Source organism: Pseudophryne corroboree, chromosome 2, assembly GCF_028390025.1.
Source record: "Pseudophryne corroboree isolate aPseCor3 chromosome 2, aPseCor3.hap2, whole genome shotgun sequence".
Taxonomy (NCBI): Eukaryota; Metazoa; Chordata; class Amphibia; order Anura; family Myobatrachidae; genus Pseudophryne; species Pseudophryne corroboree.
Window position 1 is genome coordinate 468,111,963 of NC_086445.1, and position 23,856 is coordinate 468,135,818.

At 48.2% G+C, this 23,856-nt stretch overlaps 1 protein-coding gene across 1 annotated transcript in view; it reads right to left on the bottom strand.

Annotated features, from left to right (window-relative positions):
* LOC135028869 (E3 SUMO-protein ligase RanBP2-like) overlaps positions 1 to 23,856 on the bottom strand; it is a 306,830-nt gene that overhangs the window by 172,017 nt on the left and 110,957 nt on the right. The window contains exons 13-15 of the mRNA XM_063953806.1: positions 14,541 to 14,702; positions 13,372 to 13,509; positions 6,727 to 6,873 (exon numbers count right to left, since the gene is read on the bottom strand). Of these exons, the coding sequence (XP_063809876.1) occupies positions 6,727 to 6,873; positions 13,372 to 13,509; positions 14,541 to 14,702 (447 nt within the window). The remainder of the gene's footprint in view (positions 1 to 6,726; positions 6,874 to 13,371; positions 13,510 to 14,540; positions 14,703 to 23,856) is intronic.

Below are 23,856 nucleotides of genomic sequence, written 5' to 3' on the forward strand. Positions count from 1 at the left end.
CAAGTATGGGATAATTGTGACTCCTTGCTTTCGCAGGAGCACCATCATTTCCGCCATTACCTTGGTAAATATTCTCGGTGCCGTGGAGAGACCAAACGGCAACGTCTGGAATTGGTAATGACAATCCTGTACCACGAATCTGAGGTACTCCTGATGAGGTGGATAAATGAGGATATGCAGGTAAGCATCCTTTATGTCCAGAGACACCATAAAATCCCCCTCTTCCAGGCTTGCAATGACCGCTCTGAGCGATTCCATCTTGAACTTGAACCTTTTCAGGTAAATGTTCAGGGATTTTAAATTCAAAATGGGTCTGACCGAACCGTCCGGTTTCGGTACCACAAACATTGTGGAATAGTAACCCCTTCCCTGTTGAAGGAGGTGGAACCTTCACCACCACCTGCTGGAGATATAATTTGTGAATTGCCGCTAACACTATTTCCCTCTCCAAGGGGGAAGCTGGCAGGGCCGATTTGAGGTAACGGTGAGGGGGCCTCACTTTGAATTCCAGCTTTATCCCTGAGATACAATCTGTATAGCCCAGGGATCCACCTATGAGCAAACCCACTGGTGGCTGAAATGTCGGAGACGCGCCCCCACCGATCCTGGCTCCACCTGTGGAGCCCCAGCGTCATGCGGTGGATTTAGTGGAAGCCGGGGAGGACTTCTGTTCCTGGGAACTAGCTGTATTGTGCAGCTTCTTTCCTCTACCCCTGCCTCTGGCAAGAAAGGACGCACCTCGGACTTTCTTGCCTCTTTGTGAACGAAAGGACTGCATTTGGTAATATGGTGCTTTCTTAGGTTGTGAGGGAATATATGGCAAAAAATTTGACTTCCCAGCCGTAGCTGTGGAAACTAGGTCCGAGAGACCGTCCCCAAACAATTCCTCACCCTTATAAGGTAAAACCTCCATGTGCCGTTTTGAGTCGGCATCACCTGTCCATTGCCGAGTCCACAGGACCCTTCTGGCCGAAATCGACATTGCATTTATTCTAGAGCCCAGTAGGGTAATATCTCTCTGGGCATCTCTCATATACAGGACAGCGTCTTTTATATGCCCCAAGGTCAGTAATATAGTATCCTTGTCCAAGGTATCAAGTTCCTCAGATAAAGTATCTGTCCATGCTGCGACAGCACTACACATCCAGGCCGACGCAATTGCCGGCCTTAGCAGAGTACCTGAATGTGTATAAATGGACTTCAGGATCCCTTCCTGCTTTCTATCCGCAGGATCCTTTAGGGTGGCCGTATCCTGTGACGACAGGGCTACCTTCTTAGATAAGCATGTCATAGCTTTGTCTACCCTAGGGGAGGATTCCCAGCGTAACCTGTCCGTTGGCGGGAAAGGATACGCCATAAGCAACCGTTTGGAAATCTGCACTTTCCTATCTGGAGATTCCCAAGCTTTTTCACATAACTCATTTAATTCATGTGAAGGGGGAAAAGTCACCTCATGCCTTTTTTCCCCAAACATATAAACCCTCTGGTCAGGGACTGGGTTTTCCTCTGAGATGTGTAATACATCCTTCATTGCTATAATCATGTAGCGGATGGCTTTAGCCATTTTAGGCTGCAACTTTGCATCATCGCCATCGACACTGGAGTCAGAATCCGTGTCGATATCTGTGTCAACTATTTGGGATAGTGGACGCTTCTGAGACCCTGACGGCCTCTGCGTTGTAGGGTCAGGCATGGGTTGAGACCCTGACTGTCCCAAGGCTTCAGCTTTATCCAACCTTTTATGCAAGGAATTAACATTATCATTTAATCGGGTGTCGGCGGCGATACCACATTCATCTGCACCTGCTCTGCTTCCACATAGCCTTCCTCGTCAAACATGTCGACACAAGCGTACCGATACCACACACACAGGGGATGCTCTATTTGAGGACAGAACCCCCACAAGGTCCTTTGGAGAGACAGAGAGAGAGTATGCCAGCACACACCCCAGCGCTATATGACCCAGGAATTACACAGTAACTTAGGGGTATATGCAATTAGCGGCGAATCGCGGCAATTTTTCGCCCGTTTTTTAATTCGACACAATTCGACCGTCAAATTCCGGCAAGTGGGTGCCGAATTTTACCCTATTCAATAAAAAACGGATTCGACAGTCCCGCTGTTGAAAAACGCCCGATTTGACGGATTTTGACCCGATATTTTAAAAACGGGGAAAAACCCCGGAAAAAAAATTGCGTGGGGTCCCCCCTCCAAAGCATAACCAGCGTCGGGCTCTTCGAGCCAGTCCTGGTTCTAAAAATCCGGGGGGGGAAATGACAGGGGATCCCCCGTATTTTTAAAACCAGCACCGGGCTCCACTAGCTGGACAGATAATGCCACAGCCGGGGGTCAATTTTATACACCGCCCTGCGGCCGTGGCATTAAATATCCAACTAGTCACCCCTGGCCGGGGTACCCTGGGGGAGTGGGGACCCCTTCAATCAAGGGGTCCCCCCCCCCTAGCCACCCAAGGGCCAGGGGTGAAGCCCGAGGCTGTCCCCCCCCCCATCCAAGGGCTGCGGATGGGGGGCTGATAGCCTTGAGAAATTTGAAAGAATATTGTTTTTTCCAGTAGTACTACAAGTCCCAGCAAGCCTCCCCCGCAAGCTGGTACTTGGAGAACCACAAGTACCAGCATGCTGGAGAAAAACGGGCCCGCTGGTACCTGTAGTTCTACTGGAAAAAAAATACCCAAATAAAAACAGGAGACACACACCGTGAAAGTAAAACTTTATTTCACACCTGCCGACACACATACTTACCTGTGTTGACCCGCCGACTGCCACGCCCCCCTCGTCACTGAAGAATCCGGGGTACCTGTGAATAAAATTATACTCACCTCAATCCAGTGTCCGGATCTTTTAAAATAATCCTCGTACTTGGCAAAACAACAAAACGAACACCCGGACCAAACGGACTGAAAGGGGTCCCATGTTTACACATGGGACCCCTTTCCACGAATGCCAGGACCCCACGTGACTGCTGTCACAGAAAGGTCCCTTCAGCCAATCAGGAAGCGCTACTTCGTGGCACTCACCTGATTGGCTGTATGCGCGTCTGCGGTCAGACAGCGCATCGCAAAGCCTCTCCATTATATTCAATGGTGGGAACTTTGCGTCAGCGCTGAGGTCACCCGCGGTCTGCGGCTGACCGCGGGTAACCCCACCGCTACCCGCAAAGTTCCCACCATTGAAACTAATGGAGGGAGCTGTGCGATGCGCTGTCTGACAGCAGACGCGCATCCAGCCAATCAGGAGAGTGCCACGAAGTAGCGCTTCCTGATTGGCTGTAGGGACCTTCTGTGACAGCAGTCACGTGGGGTCCCGGCATTCGTGGAAAGGGGTCCCATGTGTAAACATGGGACCCCTTTCAGTCCGTTTGGTCCGGGTGTTCGTTTTGTTGTATCGCCAAGTACGAGGATTATAATCTGGACACTGGATTGAGGTGAGTATAATTTTATTCACAGGTACACGTGGATTCTACTTGGACAAGTGGACAGAGGTCAGCGTGTGAACATAGGTAAGTATGTGTGTGCCGACGTGTGTAATAAAGTTTTACTATCACGGTGTGCATGTCCTGTTTTTATTTGGGTATTTTTTTTCAAGTAGAACTACAGGTACCAGTGGGCCCGTTTTTCTCCCGCATGCTGGTACTTGTGGTTCTCCAAGTACCAGCTTGCGGGGGAGGCTTGCTGGGACTTTTAGTACTACTGGAAAAAACAATATTCTTTCAAATTTCTCAAGGCTATCAGCCCCCCATCCGCAGCCCTTGGATTGGGGGGGGGGGGGAGAGACAGCCTCGGGCTTCACACCTGGCCCTTGGGTGGCTGGAGGGGGGGGGGGGGTTGATTGAAGGGGTCCCCACTCCCCCAGGGTACCCCGGCCAGGGGTGACTAGTTGGGTATTTAATGCCACGGCCGCAGGGCGCTGTATAAAAGTGACCCCCGGCTGTGGCATTATCTGTCCAGCTAGTGGAGCCTGATGCTGGTGTAAAAAATACGGGGGACCCCTACTCTTTGTCCCCCGTATTTTTTGCACCAGCACCAGGCGCAAAGCCCGGTGCTGGTTTTAAAAATACGGGGGATCCCCTGTCATTTTTCCCCCCGGATTTTTAGAACCAGGAACGGCTCGAAGAGCCCGAGGCTGGTTATGATTTGGAGGGGGGACCCCACGCCATTTTTTTTCGGGATTTTACCATTCCATTTAAAAAATAAATAAATAAATATATATATATATATATATATATATATATATATATATATATATATATATATATATATATATATATATATATATATTTTTTTTTTTTTTTTTTTTTTTTTTAAATATATAAATAATACTTGTGCCTCCAAAATAGACAAACCAAGTACCTAATCCCTTCTAATATAAATAGATATGCTATTACCAATAAAAAAAACAACACCACCAAAAAAAACCATGTTAATTTTTTTTATTAGATTCCCCCACCAAAGTGTGGCGGATTGAAAATGACGAATTTACTGTCTAAAAGCACTGTTGTCGAAATTCCAAACTGCAATTGAATATACTTTTGGCGAATTGCTGCATTTGTACCATTGCAGAAATGTCGAATTTGACAAATATCGAATTTCAAAAAGTCGAATTTTGAAAGTCCGTTTTTTTGACGGAAAGTACTGAATTGCATTGTCGATTTTTTTTTTTGCCAAAAAGTCCCGTTTTTCGACAATTTCGGGAATTCGACCGCAATTGCATATACCCCTTAGTGTTTACCCAGTAGCTGCTGTATACACTGATTTTGCGCTAACTTTATGTGCCCCCCCTCTTTTTACCCTCTTTCTACCGTGATTCTGCAGGGGAGAGCCTGGGGAGCTTCCTCTCAGCGGAGCTGTGGAGAGAAAATGGCGCTGGTGAGTGCTGAGGAAGAAGCCCCGCCTCCTCAGCGGCAGGCTTCTGTCCCGCGATTTGTGTAAAATAATGGCGGGGGCTCATGCATATATACAGTGCCCAACTGTATATATGCTCTTTTATGCCAAGAGGTACTTAATTGCTGCCCAGGGCGCCCCCCCCCTGCGCCCTGCACCCTACAGTGATAGTAGTGTGCGGGTGTAATGTGGGAGCAATGGCGCACAGCTGCAGTGCTGTGCGCTACCTCATATGAAGACTGGAGTCTTCTGCCGCCGCTTTCGAAGTCTTCTTGCTTCTCACGCCGGCTTCTGGCTCTGCGAGGGGGACGGCGGCGCGGCTCTGGAATCGGACGACCAAGGGTGCGTTCCTGTGTTCGATCCTTATGGAGTTAATGGTGTCTAGTAGCCTAAGAAGCATGACCTATCCACAGTGAGTAGGTCTGCTTCTCTCCCCTCAGTCCCACGTAGCAGAGAGTCTATTGCCAGCAGATCTCTCTGAAAATAAAAAAACCTAACAAAATACTTTCTATTCAGCAAGCTCAGAAGAGCTCACTAAAGTGCACACAGCTCGTCCGGGCACAGATTCAAACTGAGGTCGGGAGGAGGGACATAGAGGGAGGAGCCAGTGCACACCAGTATTCCTAATTCTTTCTTAAAGTGCCCTGTCTCCTGCGGAGCCCGTCTATTCCCCATGGTCCTTACGGAGTCCCCAGCATCCACTAGGACGTTAGAGAAAATAATTTAAAGTGCCAGCTCCCACTGACCTATACCCCAGTGTAATACGTCTCCAGCATCCCCTAGTGGATGAGAGATTAAACAGCATCAAACAGGTCAAACACCTAGTTATTTTTTTCAGGGCACGGATGTTCTGCGAGCCAGGCTCTACAAAATTAAATCATAGGGACTATACGATGGTGGTCGCCGTTGCATCCGGGATTGCTGGCGTAAGAGATGCCAACTGCGTACCATGGGTTGTTCTTTTTGAAAAGTATAGGAAACTCATTAAAGTTGTGTCTAATTGCAAACACATCCCAGGAAAAAAAAATTTTTTTTTTTTTTTTTTTTACCAATTCAGACCTTGTCAGATCTATAGGCTTCTAGCTCCTTTTATGAAAATATGTACAATAACCTCCCACTTGTAAAAATGATGTTTATACAAAAGCTGTCCCCTACTTTGCCCTCACAGCTCATATACTGAACTCTTACTTCTCCAATTGCACTTAGAGGTATTCTTGAGCGAGAATATCTCAGCCTCTATAAGGTAAAGTCAGGTGTTCAGCAAAGTGCTCCCCATGGCTGTATTTGACATCAGGGCGCTAGCTGCTTTTATACCGACAGCAGGTGCAAACATCGGTCCCTGCCAGTGTACAGGTACAGCAGGTGAGCTAGACCGCTCAGTGATCCTCTGCTCCATGAGGTTTCACAGACACATGACTGAGTGCCCTGAATATATTTCATCAAAGGGTGCCGCTAGATTCAAACTCCCGGGAGGACAACTTCCAGTAGCAGCGGAGAGGCAAGGAGCAGCACCATGATTACCCACAGTATGTAGAGTGTGTCTCAGAGCTGGTGGTAGCGAGGTCGTGACCTGCTTACCGCTAGGTCTGGAGCATGGTTTCTGAGTTCCCCACATCATTATATATCACACATGCACTGCACTACTGGAAGATGAGCTTCTGAGGACACAGAAGCCATCACAGGTTTGTTTTTGTGAAGTTTGTTGTAATCTACTGGTGGATGCCCCGCGATCTACCTTTTGAGCTAGGTCTGGCTTAGGAGGTTAAAAAGCAAAATGCCATCAATAGGGTGAAAAATACAATGAATGAAAACACAAATCACGTTACCTTTTCTGCCAATGAAGGATCTGCTGAGACTTCGTTAAGAATCTTAACCAGATACGATTTACATTTTTGCATACAGTTTTGAAATTCTTCCTGCTCTTCCGAGGATAGAATATCATTCTCAATATCCTCTCCTTTTTGCCGGTATACCTAGGAACAGTTACAAAAGTTACAGGAGATGAAGGAGATGGGACCAAAAAAATAAAATAAAATGAAATTCAAAAACCTTACTTCAAGGTGTATTTACACTTATAGTTTGAATAGGCAAAATATATGCAATAACGTATACCACAAGTCTAAAGCGTAAATGTTACAGGTCACACCATCTTGAACCACCTTTGCGTGCTCCTATACTACTCGTATGGTATCAGTAAGAATCCTGCAACCCAAGTTTAAATCACTGCTATCATATGTACTTATTTAATTGGGCCTTTCGTGTTCATTCATTAATGCGGCAATAAAAGAAAAAATATGAGGTTTGAGCTAGGAGGAAAAATCAGGATTTTGGTACTTGCCGATAAATCCCTTTCTCCGATTCCACAGGGGCCACTGGACCGTAGTTACAATGGGGAAATAGTAGGCAGTAATTGGGAGCTGCCACTTTAAAATTCTCACACTGTGGCTAGCTCCTCCCCTACTATCTCCCCTCCAAGCCAGTCTACGTAAAACTGTGCCCGAGGAGAGCTGTAATAAACAAACCGTAAGATAGAGGAGGTTAATGACGCCCTGTAACCCAGGATAACACAAACCCAACCTGGAACAGAACCTAACAAACAACCGGCTAGCCCGAACTCAACAAGCAGTCATATGGTGATCTGCAAACCGTTAAGCAAAAAACAAGGAGGAACAGCGCTGGGCGGGCGTCCAGTGGCCCCTGTGGAATCGGAGAAAGGGATTTATCGGTAAGTACCAAAATCCTGATTTCTCCTTCATCCACTAGGGGCCACTGGAGCGTAGTTACAATGGGGACGTCCCAGAGCTCCCAAAACGGGTGGGAGAGCGCTGAGAGTCCTGTAAAACCGCTCGGCCAAAGTGAGATGCAGAGGCCGCAAAAGTGTCAAACTTGTAGAATTTGACAAAACGAATGTTGGTCTGACCAAGTAGCCGCGCGACAAACTATTCATGGAGACCCCACGGGCAGCTGCCCACGAAGGTCCCACCACGCACGTAAAGTACGCTGAAATGGAAAACGGAGGCTCCCGAGCAACCGCCAAGAAGACTGTCTGATTGTCAGATGTATCCAACAGCCCAGCATATGCTGGGACCCTGGCTATTTAGTACGGGAGCATCGTACAGAATAAAGAAGAAAAAACCCTTCGTCGAATAGCCTAAGACCTCTGTAGAGAAAGTCAGCGAGCCCTGACAACAGTCAAAGAGGACTGAAAAACACTAGTGTCAGATTTATATGAAAAACGGACATGCCCTTTGGGAGAAACGACCGCTGAGGCCGAAGCTCAGCCGGGGGAGTTGCTAATAGAGTACTCCCTGAAAGAGAGCCCGAACTTACGGGCGCCAGGCTAATTTCTTTTGGAAGAAAACCGAAAAAGGCAGGGACCGAAAATTCAGGTCAATGTGGTTTGAAGCGCAGCGGAGCAAAACCTCCCAGAGAAACCAAAGATTACGGCTGAATGGTAACTGAAAGAAGGGGAAAACCCCCTTTTATCCTTATTATGTCCCATACAGCTTTCCAAAAGTGGCAAAAGCGAGAAGAGGTAACAGACTTCTGAAATCGGGGCCTAGTAGGCCTAACCGAACTAGGGAACTCCTCCCTTCTGAGGGCTCGTGAACAGTCACACGGTTAAATGAAACCAGTGTAAGATTGAACAAAGAAAAGGACCCTGTTGAAGTAGACAGTCCAGTCGAGGTAGGAGCCAAGGCTCCTCTACCGACAACAGTTGTAGCCGTATCTTCAAGTCATGGGTGGCCCAACCAGAGCCACGGAGAGGACTAGCACGCATATTCTCCTCCTGTGTTACCGAAAGTGAGGTAGAAATAGAAAAGGAGGCAGGATAGAATAACCAGAAACTCCCAGGAGCCCTGAGGGCATCCTCGGCTACTGCCACCAGAGCTCACATCGGTGAGTAGTAAAGGGTTAAAGAGTCAGTCAGAACGCCCTGAGGTCGATTCGAAATCTCCGCCCACAGCAGACCAGCTGACAAAACTCCGGGGAATGTTCCCTCACCCAGAAGTCTGACCTGGTGGCCTGATCTGGAAAGAAGATTGTTGTCCCCCGCTCAGAGGGGAATGTAGGCGACCACTCATTGCGTCGCAGCTTGACTGAAGAAATAGAGTACCTGGTACCGAGGAAGGAAAAATCCTCCGACGGACCCTGTTGAGAAAACGTTTATGAGGAGCATAAATCGGATCTTCAGAAGCCACGTAATGTACAGAGTGGGATAGTAGCAGTAGATTGTCCCATTAGGGAACCAACGTCAACCCCTTGAAAAAGAGTTATTCTGTGATCTTCCTGAACCCTGTGGGAGCGGAAGAGAGACCGAAAGAAAAGGACTTACAGTGAAAATGAGAATCCTGTAATGCGACTGAGTAAAGCCCGATGAGGAAACCCAACGGAAATCAGTAAACAGGCATCCCTGAAGACAAGGGACGCGTAAAACTCCCTTTCTTGTTCAACTAGCAATCACAGACTGAAAGGATTCTAAGGCCAGAATACGCCTGGCCGAGCCAACTGGCTTCGGAACGTGAAAAGAAAACAAAGGCCTGAGAACTGTCCCGATTCAAATGATATGTAAAAAACAGGGATCAACACCCTTTGCGGTTAGAAGCATATGGAGCGCCGCCTGCATTATGACTCTCTTGTCATCGTAAATCGGCCGACCCCTGCCGAGGGACTCCCGAGACGGTTGTACTCCCAAATCTAGTCTGTAACCGCCCAAGCCTTCTTCCACCGACCTGCGCCTACCCTGGAACCCTCCAGGTGGTAGGAAAGTCTGACCTTTAGTGTGTGTATAGGATGATGTAAAATCAGACTGGACCGAGGATGCTGAACCTCTGCTTCAGCTTTTTTTTTTTCTGAGATCCCCTGGCGACAGAGATATCGCCCGTGTGGAATCGGAAGCCTGAAAGGGCACGGTAAAAATCTAAAGGAAAGACCGGTAAAGGTCTGTCTTGGAGCCGGGGCAGAAGTAGGAGAAAGCAAAGTGGACTCACCTCCAATGGTTCAAGAAATCATGCAGAAAGTTCCTTCCCCTGAACCATCTGCCCCGTAGGATTTCATGTTCACCTGTCACTGTCGCAGCCCCAGAGGTCGTCGGGTTAAGACAGCCCAAAGCGAAAATGCAGGTTCCGAGACTGCAGACATGGAGACCTCCAAAGAACATAAAGCAGAATCGTGATTCTGACCCGTACCAAAGTATCAAATGATCCGGATGCGAAACATCCTGTAACCTAGAGGACAATTGTTCCACAACCTACCTGCTCCGGACAAGGTAGAACCCTGCTGCCGTATATGTCTTCGATGGATCCCTGAGCAAGGTTGCCTCAGGAAAACGGCAGCTTGTTGGACCGGCGATACATCGAGGGGTATACCCTGGAGATGTTCTGATACCCTTTCCTGCCGTCTGCGGGGAAATGATAGGAAAACAAACATTGTTTGATACCTGAAATTGTGTATTCGGGCGTCTGCCGGAGCCTGGCCAGCTTATCCGAAACTGGACCAGTCGCTGTCATTTCGTCATCGGCGTCGAACCCTGATGGACTTGACGTGTCCGCCTCCTTTACCTGCAGTCTCAGACGAACTGCTGTATAATGCACCTGGATATTCTGAGACACAGGTTCAGACTCCACAGAAAACAGACATCATCAGTATTGTAACATGGAAGGTTAGCAAGGTTCCTTTAGAAACCTGGAGAGGTGAAATGACGTACAAGGTCTCTGGTTACCAGTGACATTACCTGTATAATCTGAGCTGTTCAAACAGGAGTGTCCTGCAGGTGCGTGGAGGGCTAAGCAGATGGCTCCACCGCATACTTCACACTTAAGAGGGAATTCTTTGACTATCCCAGGTGAGACAAACAAAAGGAGAAAAGGTGGGTTAAATAAACACAGCCCTATGTAAGGTCTGCGCTATAATGTGTGACCGACACGATTCAAATAAACTTTCTGGAGCAGCGGAGACCTGAACCAGTAACGCTGCGCTGTGGGACAGGAGTCTTAGCCCTAGGCCATAGGAGCTCTCCTTAAAGTTTTGTTTGGATTCAAACCGCTGTTCAGATACCCGCTACTAGCGTACTGAGCCACAGCGCTATTTGTCTGATGCCTTACACACATTCCCCAAATTACAAATAGCATTAGTAACTAGTGACACCAAGGAATAATAAAGGGAAGGCAACACCCCGCCCTGTATGTAGTGTACCGCTAATTAAGGTGCACCCGATGTTTCTCGGAGGTTCCGCTGGCTTTTCAAAATGGTGACCAGCCTGTGAGAAAAGATGGGTGAAAATGTTGTGGCAAGGTGGGGTATTCTGTTTCTAGAAAACATTGCGGAAGTGTTTGTTTTATCCCCTATATATGGTATTGTATGGATATATCTATATACATACCCACACACACTTAAATATATATATACAAACATATCTATATATATCTATATACACACACACCACAGTGAACCCATGCACCTAATAGGGCAGATAAATACTGTGCACCTAATAGGGTAGATAAATACTGTGCACCTAATAGGGTAGATAAATACTGTGTATTTGTAGGGTAAAGAAATACTGCACAGTAGATTTTTAATTATCAATGAGCTGAGACCCAGCTCCTGTAATAGAGCAGATTCCCTGATCTAAATGTCTGAAATGGGGCAGAGTACTCCCCTGCAGGAGGAATGTAGCCAAAGCAAGATGTAACAATATTTCTGCAGCACACTGCACAGAAAAGCTACAAACTCCAGAGACAGGTGTGTTGCCTAGAGACAATGAGAGCTGGGAGCCTCCACCGGGGGGAATAAGCTTCACCCCCCTCATACCTTATACATGTAAAGAATCCTCACTGCACAGCCAGGAGAGGAAAGGAGCTTTCAGGGGCACGGGGAGCAGGGGACTGTGGAGCGGCGTCTCGTCATGCTGCAGCGGCTGGGGAGCGGAGAAAGCCCGCCGTACAGAGCGAGAGTTAGCTCCGCCCCCTCCGCTTTGGCGCCAAATTCAAATCAGCTGTATAGTAAGCGGAAAGCGCCCATGCATCCCCCGGCCGCCTGTATGCTGCGGCCGGGGGGCGATGTGCGGCCGGGGAGCGGAAAGCCTGAGCCCGCCGAACGGAGCGGGAGTTAGCTCCGCCCCCCTGCTCCGGTCACTTTCAAATTAAAACCGCACTATCATCCGGCTGCCTGTAAGTGTGTATGCTGCGGCCGGGGAGAGTGTGTCCTTTGCTGGAATCGAACCCTAGCTCGTGGGCATCGTAACCATAGGTGTTACCACTCTGCCATGAGAGCTATGCTAATTATTACACAGATATATGATATATGTAAATGTATCACCCGGCTGCCTGTATGCTGCAGCCGGGGAGTGAAGAGCGCTGAGCCCGCTTACAGAGCGGGCTGAAGCTCCGCCCCCCACATAATGGCACCAATTTCAAATTAGTAAGCCTTTTATGCACTCCAGCCTGTCTGACTGGAGAGTATAGGGGAGCCTGTCCATCTATGTATTAAAACACTGAAACTGAAAAATGTAAAAACATACATCAGTCTGGAGAGGGGAAGAATGTACTCACCGCTTCCTTCCGTCGGGCGTTTCGACCCAGCGGCCCCGACACGCGCCGCACGCAGCGGTGTCCGGCCATTTTTGATACTCACCGCTGCCATGCTGCCGGAATCTTCTGCTGGATGGAGTGGCCCCGACACGCGCCGCACGCAGCGGTATCCAGCCAACTCAGGAGAGCTCAGTGTCTCCCTCAGCCGGGGCCCATCCCGAGCCGCACGCAGCTGCGATGGGACCCCGCCGGCAGCTCCCGCGGTGCAGACTGGCAGTGGCAGAGCTGCCAGTCTGTGAGTGTGTGAAAGATAAAGAAAAGAAAAAATTCTTCAGCTAAACCCAAGTGAACCAGCTACCTCGGGCACTAAACTAAGACTGGCTTGGAGGGGAGATAGTAGGGGAGGAGCTAGCCACAGTGTGAGAATTTTAAAGTGCCAGCTCCCAATTACTGCCTACTATTTCCCCATTGTAACTACGCTCCAGTGGCCCCTAGTGGATGAAGGAGAAAAACAAAAAAAAAACATGTTGTTTTCTTCCCCTGCTATGGTGGAAAGACACACACATACAGTACAATGAAAGAACATTTGTTCTTAGACAAGGCAGTGGTGATAGCAAATGATGAAATGGTGACTCTCCATTGCTATGTGTAGAGAAAGTGCTCCACGGGGATACCTCTTGCACAACTATGCCTCGCATTCTAGGTGTGAGCCCCTCTACGTCACAGAAAACATCCTAAGAAAGCTCTCACCACCAACAGCTGTTTACAAATCTGCAGTTTGTCTGAAGTGATCATGTATTCACTGATTTCAGCTGGGCAGCGATATTATTAAAAACCTTATTTCAAGCAAAAATAGCGAGCTACAGTTAAGCACAATTTGTGTCATAAAATGACAAATTACTATGTAAATAACCAAAACTGCTGTACAGTAACTTTACACACCACAGCAAGACTCCAATAGGAAGCAACACTCTTAATTGCTTCCAAAGCTACAATGGCATCATCTGTTTTTCCGTCAATGAGATCCATCTTTGCAAATGCAATACCAGCCTCATCCTCCAAGTCTCTTACTTCCGATAACTGGGGAAAAATAAAAAAGCTTGTCAACATGTAACTGTGGGTCATTTACTATTATACCGCTGTACAGTACTTTTCCCCCTTTTTCAACCGTACATAGAAAACTTACTATCTATATTCTAGAGCACCACGTGTAGCCCAGAATCAGAGTTTTACAATCCCAAACTCTAAAGCAGGGTTCACAAAGATGCTGCTGAACTACACCTCTTGGCATGTCTTGACACAATTTTGCTATTCGGTCGTGCTAAAACCGAGAGAAGATGCAGGGAGGTGTAGCTTCACTGGGTGCTGGATGTTCCCTACACCAGTACTAAATCAAAGTTGGGCAGAACATAAAATCTGTTCCTTACAGCTCCAGTAGCAGGCAACAGCCAGTAAAGGCTAAATTACTGAACTGTAGTCACCAGGGAGAAGAAGAATTCAGCCATGCGCAAAGTTACAGAAATCAGCATTAAGGCAGCGACAACACATGATGCCCCAACTTCAAGAAACTATATGTTCCATTCCTATAAAAGTTTTCATGACTCAGAAAAAGAAACCAAATATTTCAAACATAAGCTTCATTTAGTAAGAAAGAACCCCATCTACACTTTTATCCAGAATTTGAATTCATTTGAGATTTCACTTTGTTAGGGTGGATTTGTAAATACTTTACAGGACAACCAATCAACCAAAAGGAAATTAAACACAAAAATAAGTAGCTTATTAGGTTGCATCTGAATAGTGAGGCAGATGTATTAACCTGGACAAGGCATAAGGAAGTGATAAACCAGTGATAAGTGCAAGGTGATAAACACACCAGCCAATCAGCTCCAATATGTAAATTAACAGACAGGAGCCAATTGGCTGGTGCGTTTGTCACCTTGCACTTATCACTAGTTTATCACTCCTTATGCAGTCTCCAGGCTTAATACATCTGCCCCATTATACCCTACAGTCATAGCGTTTCTTCTAATAAGCAAACAAAATCTCTGACTAGAATGTCTGAAGGTAAACCCAAAGTTATGTAGCTCTGATGTTATGAATGTGGATACCTTAATATCTTTGGAATGAAAATGTTTGAAGAGAGGGTCAACTGGTTCAGGAATGCTCCTCTTCTGTTTGACCAAGTCCAAAAGCGGCAGCACTTTCTTCCAGTAGTGGATGCAACGGACCATGTAATCCCTTTGGTCGTAAAAGGAATTCAGGCTGTTACCCTGAAGTGACGAACAAATGTAAAAATTAGATTTTAAACCTACCGGTAAATCTTTTTCTCATAGTCCGTAAAGGATGCTGGGGACTCCGTAAAGACCATGGGGATAGACGGGCTCCGCAGGAGACATGGGCACTTTAAGAAAGAATTTTAGGTATGGGTGTGCACTGGCTCCTCCCTCTATGCCCCTCCTCCAGACCTCAGTTAGAGAAACTGTGCCCAGAGGAGACGGACAGTACGAGGAAAGGATTTTTGTTAATCCAAGGGCAAGATTCATACCAACCCACACCATTCTCACCGTATAACTTGTGATATACTAACCAGTTAACAGTATGAAAACAACACAGCATCAGTCTGAGACCGATGAAACTATAACATAACCCTTATGTAAGCAAAACTATATACAAGTCTTGCAGAAGTAGTCCGCACTTGGGACGGGCGCCCAGCATCCTCTACGGACTACGAAAAAAAGATTAACCGGTAGGTTTAAAATCTTATTTTCTCTTACGTCCTAGAGGATGCTGGGGACTCCGTAAGGACCATGGGGATTATACCAAAGCTCCCAAACGGGCGGGAGAGTGCGGATGACTCTGCAGCACTGATTGAGCAAAGAGGAGGTCCTCCTCAGCCAGGGTATCAAACTTATAGAACTTTGCAAAGGTGTTTGAACCCGACCAAGTAGGAGCTCGATACAATTGTAAAGCCGAGAAACCTCGGGCAGCCGCCAAAAGAGCCCACCTTCCTAGTGGAATGGGCCTTAACCGATTTCGGTAACGGCAATCCAGCCGTAGAATAAGCCTGCTGAATCGTGTTACAGATCCAGCGAGCAATAGTCTGTTTTGAAGCAGGAGCACCAACCTTGTTGGCTGCATACAGGACAAATAGTGCTTCAGGTTTTCTGACCCTAGTCGTTCTGGCCACGTAAATTTTCAAAGCCCTGACCACATCAAGGGACTCTGAATCCTCCAAGTCTCGCGTAGCCACAGGCACCACAATAGGTTGGTTCATATGAAAAGATGACACCACCTTAGGCAAGAATTGAGGATGGGTCCGCAATTCCGCTCTATTCATATGGAAAACCAGACAGGGGCTTTTATGAGACAAAGCCGTCAATTCCGACACTCACCTAGCCGAAGCCAAGGCTAACAACATGACCACCTTCCAAGTGAGATATTTTAACTCCACTGTTTTAAGTGGTTCAAACCAGTGCGAATTAAGGAAACCCAACACCACGTTAAGGTCCCAAGGCGCCACCGGAGGTACAAAAGGAGGCTGAATATGCAGCACTCCCTTCACAAAAGTCTGTACTTCTGGGAGAGAAGCTAATTCCTTGTGAAAGAAAATGGATAAGGCCGAAATCTGAACCTTAATGGAGCCTAATCTTAGGCCCAAATTCACTCCAGTTTGTAGGAAGTGAAGGAAACGGCCCAGATGGAATTCTTCCGTAGCAGCATTCCTGTCCTCACACCAAGAAACATACTTTCGCCATATACGGTGATAATGTTTAGCTGTCACGTCCTTCCTAGCCTTTATCAGAGTAGGAATGACCTCATCCGGAATGCCCTTTTCCGCTAGGATCCGACGTTCAACCGCCATGCCGTCAAACGCAGCCGCGGTAAGTGTTGGAACAAACAGGGCCCCTGTTGCAACAGGTCCTGTCTTAGAAGAAGAGGCCACGGATTTTCTGTGAGCATTTCCTGCAGATCCGAATACCAGGCCCTTCGCGGCCAATCTGGAACAATGAGAATTGTCTGCACTCCTCTTTTTCTTATTATTCTCAACACCTTTGGGATGAGAGGAAGAGGAGGAAACACATAGACCGACTGGAACACCCACGGTGTCACTAGGGCGTCCACAGCCACTGCCTGAGGGTCTCTTGACCTGGCGCAATATCTCTGTAGCTTTTTGTTGAGGCGGGACGCCATCATGTCTATCTGTGGCAGTCCCCACTGACTTGCAATCTGTGCGAAGACTTCCTGATGAAGTCCCCACTCTCCTAGATGCAGGTCGGGTCTGCTGAGGAAGTCTGCTTCCCAGTTGTCCACTCCCGGAATGAACACTGCTGACAGTGCGCTTACATGATTTTCCGCCCAGCGAAGAATCCTGGTGGCTTCCGCCATCGCCACTCTGCTCCTTGTGCCGCCTTGGCGGTTTACATGAGCCACTGCGGTGATGTTGTCTGACTGGATCAGAACCGGTTGGTCGCGAAGAAAGGTCTCCGCTTGACGAAGGGCGTTGTATATGGCCCTCAGCTCCAGGACGTTGATGTGAAGACAAGTCTCTTGACTTGACAACACCTTGGAAATTTCTTCCCTGTGTGACTGCTCCCCAACCTCGGAGGCTCGCGTCCGTATTTACCAGAATCCAGTCCTGAATGCCGAACCTGTGGCCCTCTAGAAGGTGAGCACTCTGTAGCCACCACAGGAGAGATACCATGGCCCTGGGGGACAGGGTGATCAGCTGATGAATCTGTAGATGTGACCGAGACCACTTGCCCAGTAGGTCCCATTGGAAAGTCCTCGCATGGAACCTGCCGAAGGGAATGGCTTCGTATGATGCCACCATCTTTCCCAGGACTCGAGTGCAGTGATGCACTGACACTTGTTTTGGCTTCAATAGGTTCCTGACCAGAGTTGAGTTCTTATCGGAAGATAAACCCTTTTCTGGTCCGTATCCAGAATCATGCCTCAGAAGGTCAGACGAGTCGTAGGAACCAACTGCGACTTCGGGATATTGAGAATCCAGCCGTGTTGCTGTAACACCTTCAGTTAAAGTAACACGCTGTTCAGCAACTGCTCTCGTGATCTCGCTTTTATGAGATCGTCCAAGTACGGGATAATTGTGACACCCTGCTTGCGCAGGAGCACCATCATTTCTGCCATCACCTTGGTGAAAATCCTCGGGGCCGTGGAAAACCCAAACGGCAACGTCTGAAATTGGTAATGACAATCCTGTACCGCAAATCTCAGGTACGCCTGATGAGGTGGATATATGGGAACATGAAGGTATGCATCCTTTATGTCCAGGGATACCATAAAATCCCCCCCTTCCAGGCTGGCGATGACCGCCCTGAGCGATTCCATCTTGAACTTGTATAGGTTCAGGGATTTTAAATTTAGAATGGGTCTGACCGAACCGTCCGGTTTCGGGACTACAAACAGGGTTGAGTAATATCCCCTCCCTTGTTGAAGTAGGGGAACTTTGACCACCACCTGTTGAAGACACAATTTGTGAATTGCATTTAACACCTTCTCCCTTTCTGGGGGAGAAGCCGGTAGGGCCGATTTGAAAAACCGGCGAGGAGGCACCTCTTCGAATTCCAGCTTGTAACCCTGAGAAACAATCTCTATTGCCCAGGGATCCACCTGTGAGTGAACCCAGATGTGGCTGAAAACTCGAAGACGTGCCTCCACTGGTGCGGACTCCCTCAGCGGAGCCCCAGCATCATGCGGTAGATTTTGTAGAGGCCGGGGAGGACTTCTGTTCCTGGGAACTAGCTGTGATGTGCAGCTTTCTTTCCTCTGACCTTACCTCTGGCAAGAAAGGACGATCCTCGTGCTCTCTTGTTTCTCTGTGACCGAAAGGACTGCATTTGATAATGTGGCGCTTTCTTAGGCTGTGAGGGAATATAAGGCAAAAAAATTGATTTACCTGCCGTAGCTGTGGAGACCAGGTCCGTGAGACCTTCCCCAAACAATTCCTCACCCCTGTAAGGTAAAACCTCCATATGCCTCTTTGAGTCGGCATCACCTGTCCATTGCCGGGTCCATAGGACTCGTCTAGCAGAAATCGACATTAGCGTTGACTCTAGAATCCAGTAGACCAATGTCTCTTTGAGCATCTCTCATATATAAGACAGCATCTATAATATGTCCTAGGGTCAATAAAATGGTATCCTTATCCAGGGTATCAATCACCGTCGATAAGGTATCTGTCCACACTATTACAGCGCTACAAACCCAAGCCGACGCTATCGCCGGTCTGAGTAAGGTACCAGAATGTGTGTAAATGGGCTTCAAGGTAACCTCCTGCTTGCGATCAGCAGGATCCCTGAGGGTAGCCGTATCTTGGGATGGCAGCGCTACCTTTTTGGATAGGCGTGTCAACGCTTTGTCCACCCTAGGGGAGGATTCCCACCGTATTCTGTCCTTTGTTGGGAAAGGATACGCCATAAGAATCCTTTTGGGAATCTGCAGTTTTTTGTCTGGAGTTTCCCACGCTTTTTTCACATAACCACTCGTTCAGCTCATGAGAGGGGGGGAAAGGTTACCTCCGCTTTCTTTCCCTTAAACATGTGTACCCTCATGTCAGGGACAGATGGGTCATCAGTAATGTGCAGTACATCCTTTATTGCAATAATCATAAATCAAATACTTTTAGCCAATTTTGGCTGTAACTTTGCATCATCGTAGTCGACACTGGAGTCAGAATCCGTGTCGGTATCAGTGTCTACTATTTGGGATAGTGGGCGCTTTTGAGACCCCGAAGGTCCCTGCGACATAGGGACAGGCAGGGGTTGACTCCCTGCCTGTTCCATAGCCTCAGTCCAATCTTTTGTGCAATAAATTCACATTAGCACTTAAAACATTCCACATATCCATCCAGTCAGGTGTCGGCGTTGTCGACAGAGACACCACACACATTTGCTCCACCTCCTCCCTAGGAGAGCCTTCTACCTCAGACATGTCGACACACGCGTACAGACACACCACACACTCAGGGAATCCTCTTATCTGAAGATAGTTTACCCACAAGGCCCTTTGGAGAGACAGAGAGAGTATGCCAGCACACACCCAGCGCCAATGACCCAGGAAAAAACACGATATGTTTACCCAGATAGCGCTGTAATCATGTATTCTGCACCAAATTATGTGCCCCCCCCCCCCCTTCTTTAAAACCCTCTTTCACTGTGGATAAGCAGGGGAGAGTCCGGGGAGCTTCCGCTCAGCGCTGTGCTGTGGAGAAAATGGCACTGGTGAGTGCTGAGGAACATGCCCCGCCCCCCTCAGCGGCGGGCTTCGGTCCCGCTCAAATATTGAAAAAAAAACTGGCGGGGGCTCTTTTATATACAGTGCCTAGCTGTATATATGTACCTTTGCCAGAAAATGAGGTTTATATTGCTGCCCAGGGCGACCCACCTGCGCCCTGCACCCTTTAACAGTGACTGCCGTTTGTGTGTGCTGTGTGGGAGCAATGGCGCACAGCGCTACCGCTGTGCATTACCTCAGTGAAGATCTGAAGTCTTCTGCCGCCTCTGAAGTCTTCTTTCTTCTCATACTTACCCGGCTTCTATCTTCCGGCTCTGCGAGGAGGACGGCAGCGCGGCTCTGGGACGGACGGCGAGGGTGAGACCTGCGTACCGATCCCTCTGGAGCTAATGGTGTCCAGTAGCCTAAGAAACAGAGCCTAACATTAAAGTAGGTCTGTTTCTCTCCCCTCAGTCCCTCGATGCAGGGAGTCTGTTGCCAGCAGGCTCCCTGAAAATAAGGAAACCTAACAAATATACTTTCTTTTCAGGAAACTCAGGAGAGCTCCCTGTAATGCACCCAGTCTCCCCTGGGCACAGTAATAAACTGAGGTCTGGAGGAGGGGCATAGAGGGAGGAGCCAGTGCACACCCATACCTAAAGTTCTTTCTTAAAGTGCCCATGTCTCCTGCGGAGCCCGTCTATCCCCATGGTCCTTACGGAGTCCCCAGCATCCTCTAGGACCCAAGAGAAAAAATAAGATTTTACTTACCGGTAAATCTATTTCTCGTAGTCCGTAGAGGATGCTGGGGACTCCGTAAGGACCATGGGATAGACGGGCTCCGCAGGAGACATGGGCACTTTAAGAAAGAATTTAGTTCCTGGTGTGCACTGGCTCCTCCCTCTATGCTCCTCCCTCTATGCCCCTCCTCCAGACCTCGGTTAGAGAAACTGTGCCCAGAGGAGATGGACAGTACAAGGAAAGGATTTTGTTAATCCAAGGGCAAGATTCATACCAGCCACACCATATAACTTGTGATAACTACCCAATTAACAGTATGAAAACATCATATCATCAGTGCAAGACCGATGCAACTATAACGTAACCCTTATTGAAGCAATAACTATATACAAGTATTGCAGAAGAAGTCCGCACTTGGGACGGGCGCCCAGCATCCTCTACGGACTACGAGAAATAGATTTACCGGTAAGCAAAATCTTATTTTCTCTAACATCCTAGAGGATGCTGGGTACTCCGTAAGGACCATGGGGATTATACCAAAGCTCCCAAACGGGCGGGAGAGTGCGGATGACTCTGCAGCACCGATTGAGCAAACATGAGGTCCTAGTCAGCCAGGGTATCAAACCTATAGAATTTTGCAAAAGTGTTTGAACCCGACCAAGTAGCAGCTCGACACAGCTGTAGTGCCGAGACCCCCCGGGCAGTCGCCCAAGAAGAGCCCACCTTCCTAGTGGAATGAGCCTTGACCGATTTTGGTAACGACAATCCAGCCGTAGAATGCGTTTGCTGAATCGTGTTACAGATCCAGCGAGCAATAGTTTGCTTTGAAGCAGGGGCACCAATCTTGTTGGATGCATACAGGACAAATAGCGCTTCAGTTTTCCTGACTCTAACCGTTCTGGCCTCGTAAATTTTCAAAGCCCTGACCACATCAAGTAACTCGGAATCCTCCAAGTCACGTGTAGCCACAGGCACCACAATAGGTTGGTTCATATGAAAAGATGATACCACTTTCGGCAGAAATTGCGAACGGGTCCGCAATTCTGCTCTATCCATATGGAAAACCAGATAGGGGCTTTTATGCGACAAACCCGCTAATTCTGACACACGTCTAGCCAAAGCCAAGGCTAATAACATGACCACCTACCACGTGAGATATTTTAACTCCGCCGTTTTAAGTGGTTCAAACCAGTGTGACTTTTGGAAACTTAACACCACGTTAAGATCCCAAGGTGCCACCGGAGGCACAAAAGGAAGCTGAATACGCAGCACTCCTTTTACAAACGTCTGAACTTCTGGTAGAGAAGCCAACTCTTTTTGAAAGAAAATGGATAGGGCAGAAATCTGAACCTTAATGGAGCCTAAGTTTTAGGCCCAAATTCACTCCAGTTTGTAGGAAGTGAAGGAAACGGCCCAGATGGAATTCTTCCGTAGGAGCATTCCTGGCCTCACACCAAGAAACATATTTTCGCCATATACGGTGATAATGTTAAGATGTCACGTCCTTCCCTAGCCTTTATCAGAGTAGGAATGACCTCATCCGGAATGCCTTTTTCCGCTAGGATCCGGCGTTCAACCGCCATGCCGTCAAACGCAGCCGCGGTAAGTCTTGAAACAGACATGGGACCTGTTGCAACAGGTCCTGCCTTAGAGGAAGAGGCCACGGATTTTCTGTAAGCATTTCCTGCAGATCCGGATACCAGATCCTTCGTGGCCAATCTGGAACAATGTGGATTGTTCTCACTCCTCCTTTTTCTTATTATTCTCAACCCTTGGGTATGAGAGGAAGAGGAGGAAATGCATAGACTGACTGGAACACCCACGGTGTCACATGGGCGTCTACCGCTACTGCCTGAGGGTCTCTTGACCAGGCGCAATAACGCTGCAGCTTTTGTTGAGGCGGGACGCCATCCTGTCTATCTGTGGCGAAGACTTCCTGATGAAGTCTCCACTCTCCAGGACGTATGGCTGGTGAGGAAGTCTGCTTCCCAGTTGTTCACTTCCGGAATGAACACTGTTGACAGTGCTCTTACATGATTCTCCGCCCAGCGAAGAATTCTGGTGGCTTTCGCCATCGCCACTCTGCTCTGCGTACCGCCTTGGCGGTTTACATGAGCTACTGCGGTGACGTTGTCTGACTGGATCAGAACCGGTTGGTCGCGAAGAAAGGTCTCCGCTTGACGTAGGGCGTTGTATATGGCCCTTAGCTCCAATATGTTGATGTGAAGACAAGTCTCTTGACTTGACCAAAGACCTTGGAAATTTCCTCCCTGTGTGACTGCTCCCTAGCCTCGGAGGCTCGCGTCCGTGGTCACCAGGATCTAGTCCCGAATGCCGAATCTGCGGCCCTCTAGAAGGTGAACACACTGCAGCCACCACAGGAGAGATACCCTGGCCCTGGAGGATAGGGTGATCAACTGATGAATCTGTAGATGTGACCCGGACCACTTGTCCAGTAGGTCCCATTGGAAAGTCCTCGCATGGAACCTGCTGAAGGGAATGTTTTTCCCAGGACTCGAGTGCAGTGATGCACTGACACCCGTCTTGGTTGCAATAGGTCCCTGACTAGAGTCATGAGTTCCTGGGCCTTCTCTATCTGAAGGTAAACCCATTTCTTGTCTGTATCCAGAATCATACCCAAGAAGGGCAGACGAGTTATAGGAACCAACTGTGACCTCGGGAAATTGAGAATCCAGCCGTGTTGCTGTGACACTTTCAGCGAAAGTGACACGCTGTTCAACAACTGCTCTTTTGATCTCGCCCTTATTAGGAGATCATCCAAGTACGGAACAACTGACTCCTTGCTTGCGTAGGAGCACCATTATTTCCGCCAATTACACTGAAATTGGTAATGACAATCCTGTACCGCAATTGTCAGGTACGCCTGATGGGGTGGATAAATGGGAACATGAAGGTATGCAGCCTTTATGTTTAGATACACCATCAAATCCCCCCCTTCCAGGCTGGCGATGATCGCTCTGGGCGATTCCACTTTAAATTTGAACCTTTTCCCGTATAGGTTCAGAGATTTTAATTTTAAAAATAGGTCTGTCCGAACCGTACGGTTTCGGGACTACAGCCAAGGTTGAGTCATATCGCCTTCCTTGTTGCAGGAGGGGAACCTTGAGCACCACCTGTTGGAGATACAATGTGTGAATTGTATTTAATATTATCTCCCTTTCTGAGGGAGAAGCCGGTAGGTCCGATAAGGAAAAACCGGCGAGGAGGCACCTTTCGAATTCCAGCTTGTAACCAAGAGAAACAATTTTTTATTGCCCCGGGAACCACCTGTGAGTGAACTCAGATGTGGCTGAAGAGTCGAAGACGTGCTCCCACTGGGGCGGACTCCCTTAGCGGAGCTCCAGCGCCATGCGGTGGATGTAGTAGAGGCCGGGGAGGACTTCTGTTCCTGGGAACTAGCTGTGCCCTGTACCCTTACCTCTGGTAAGA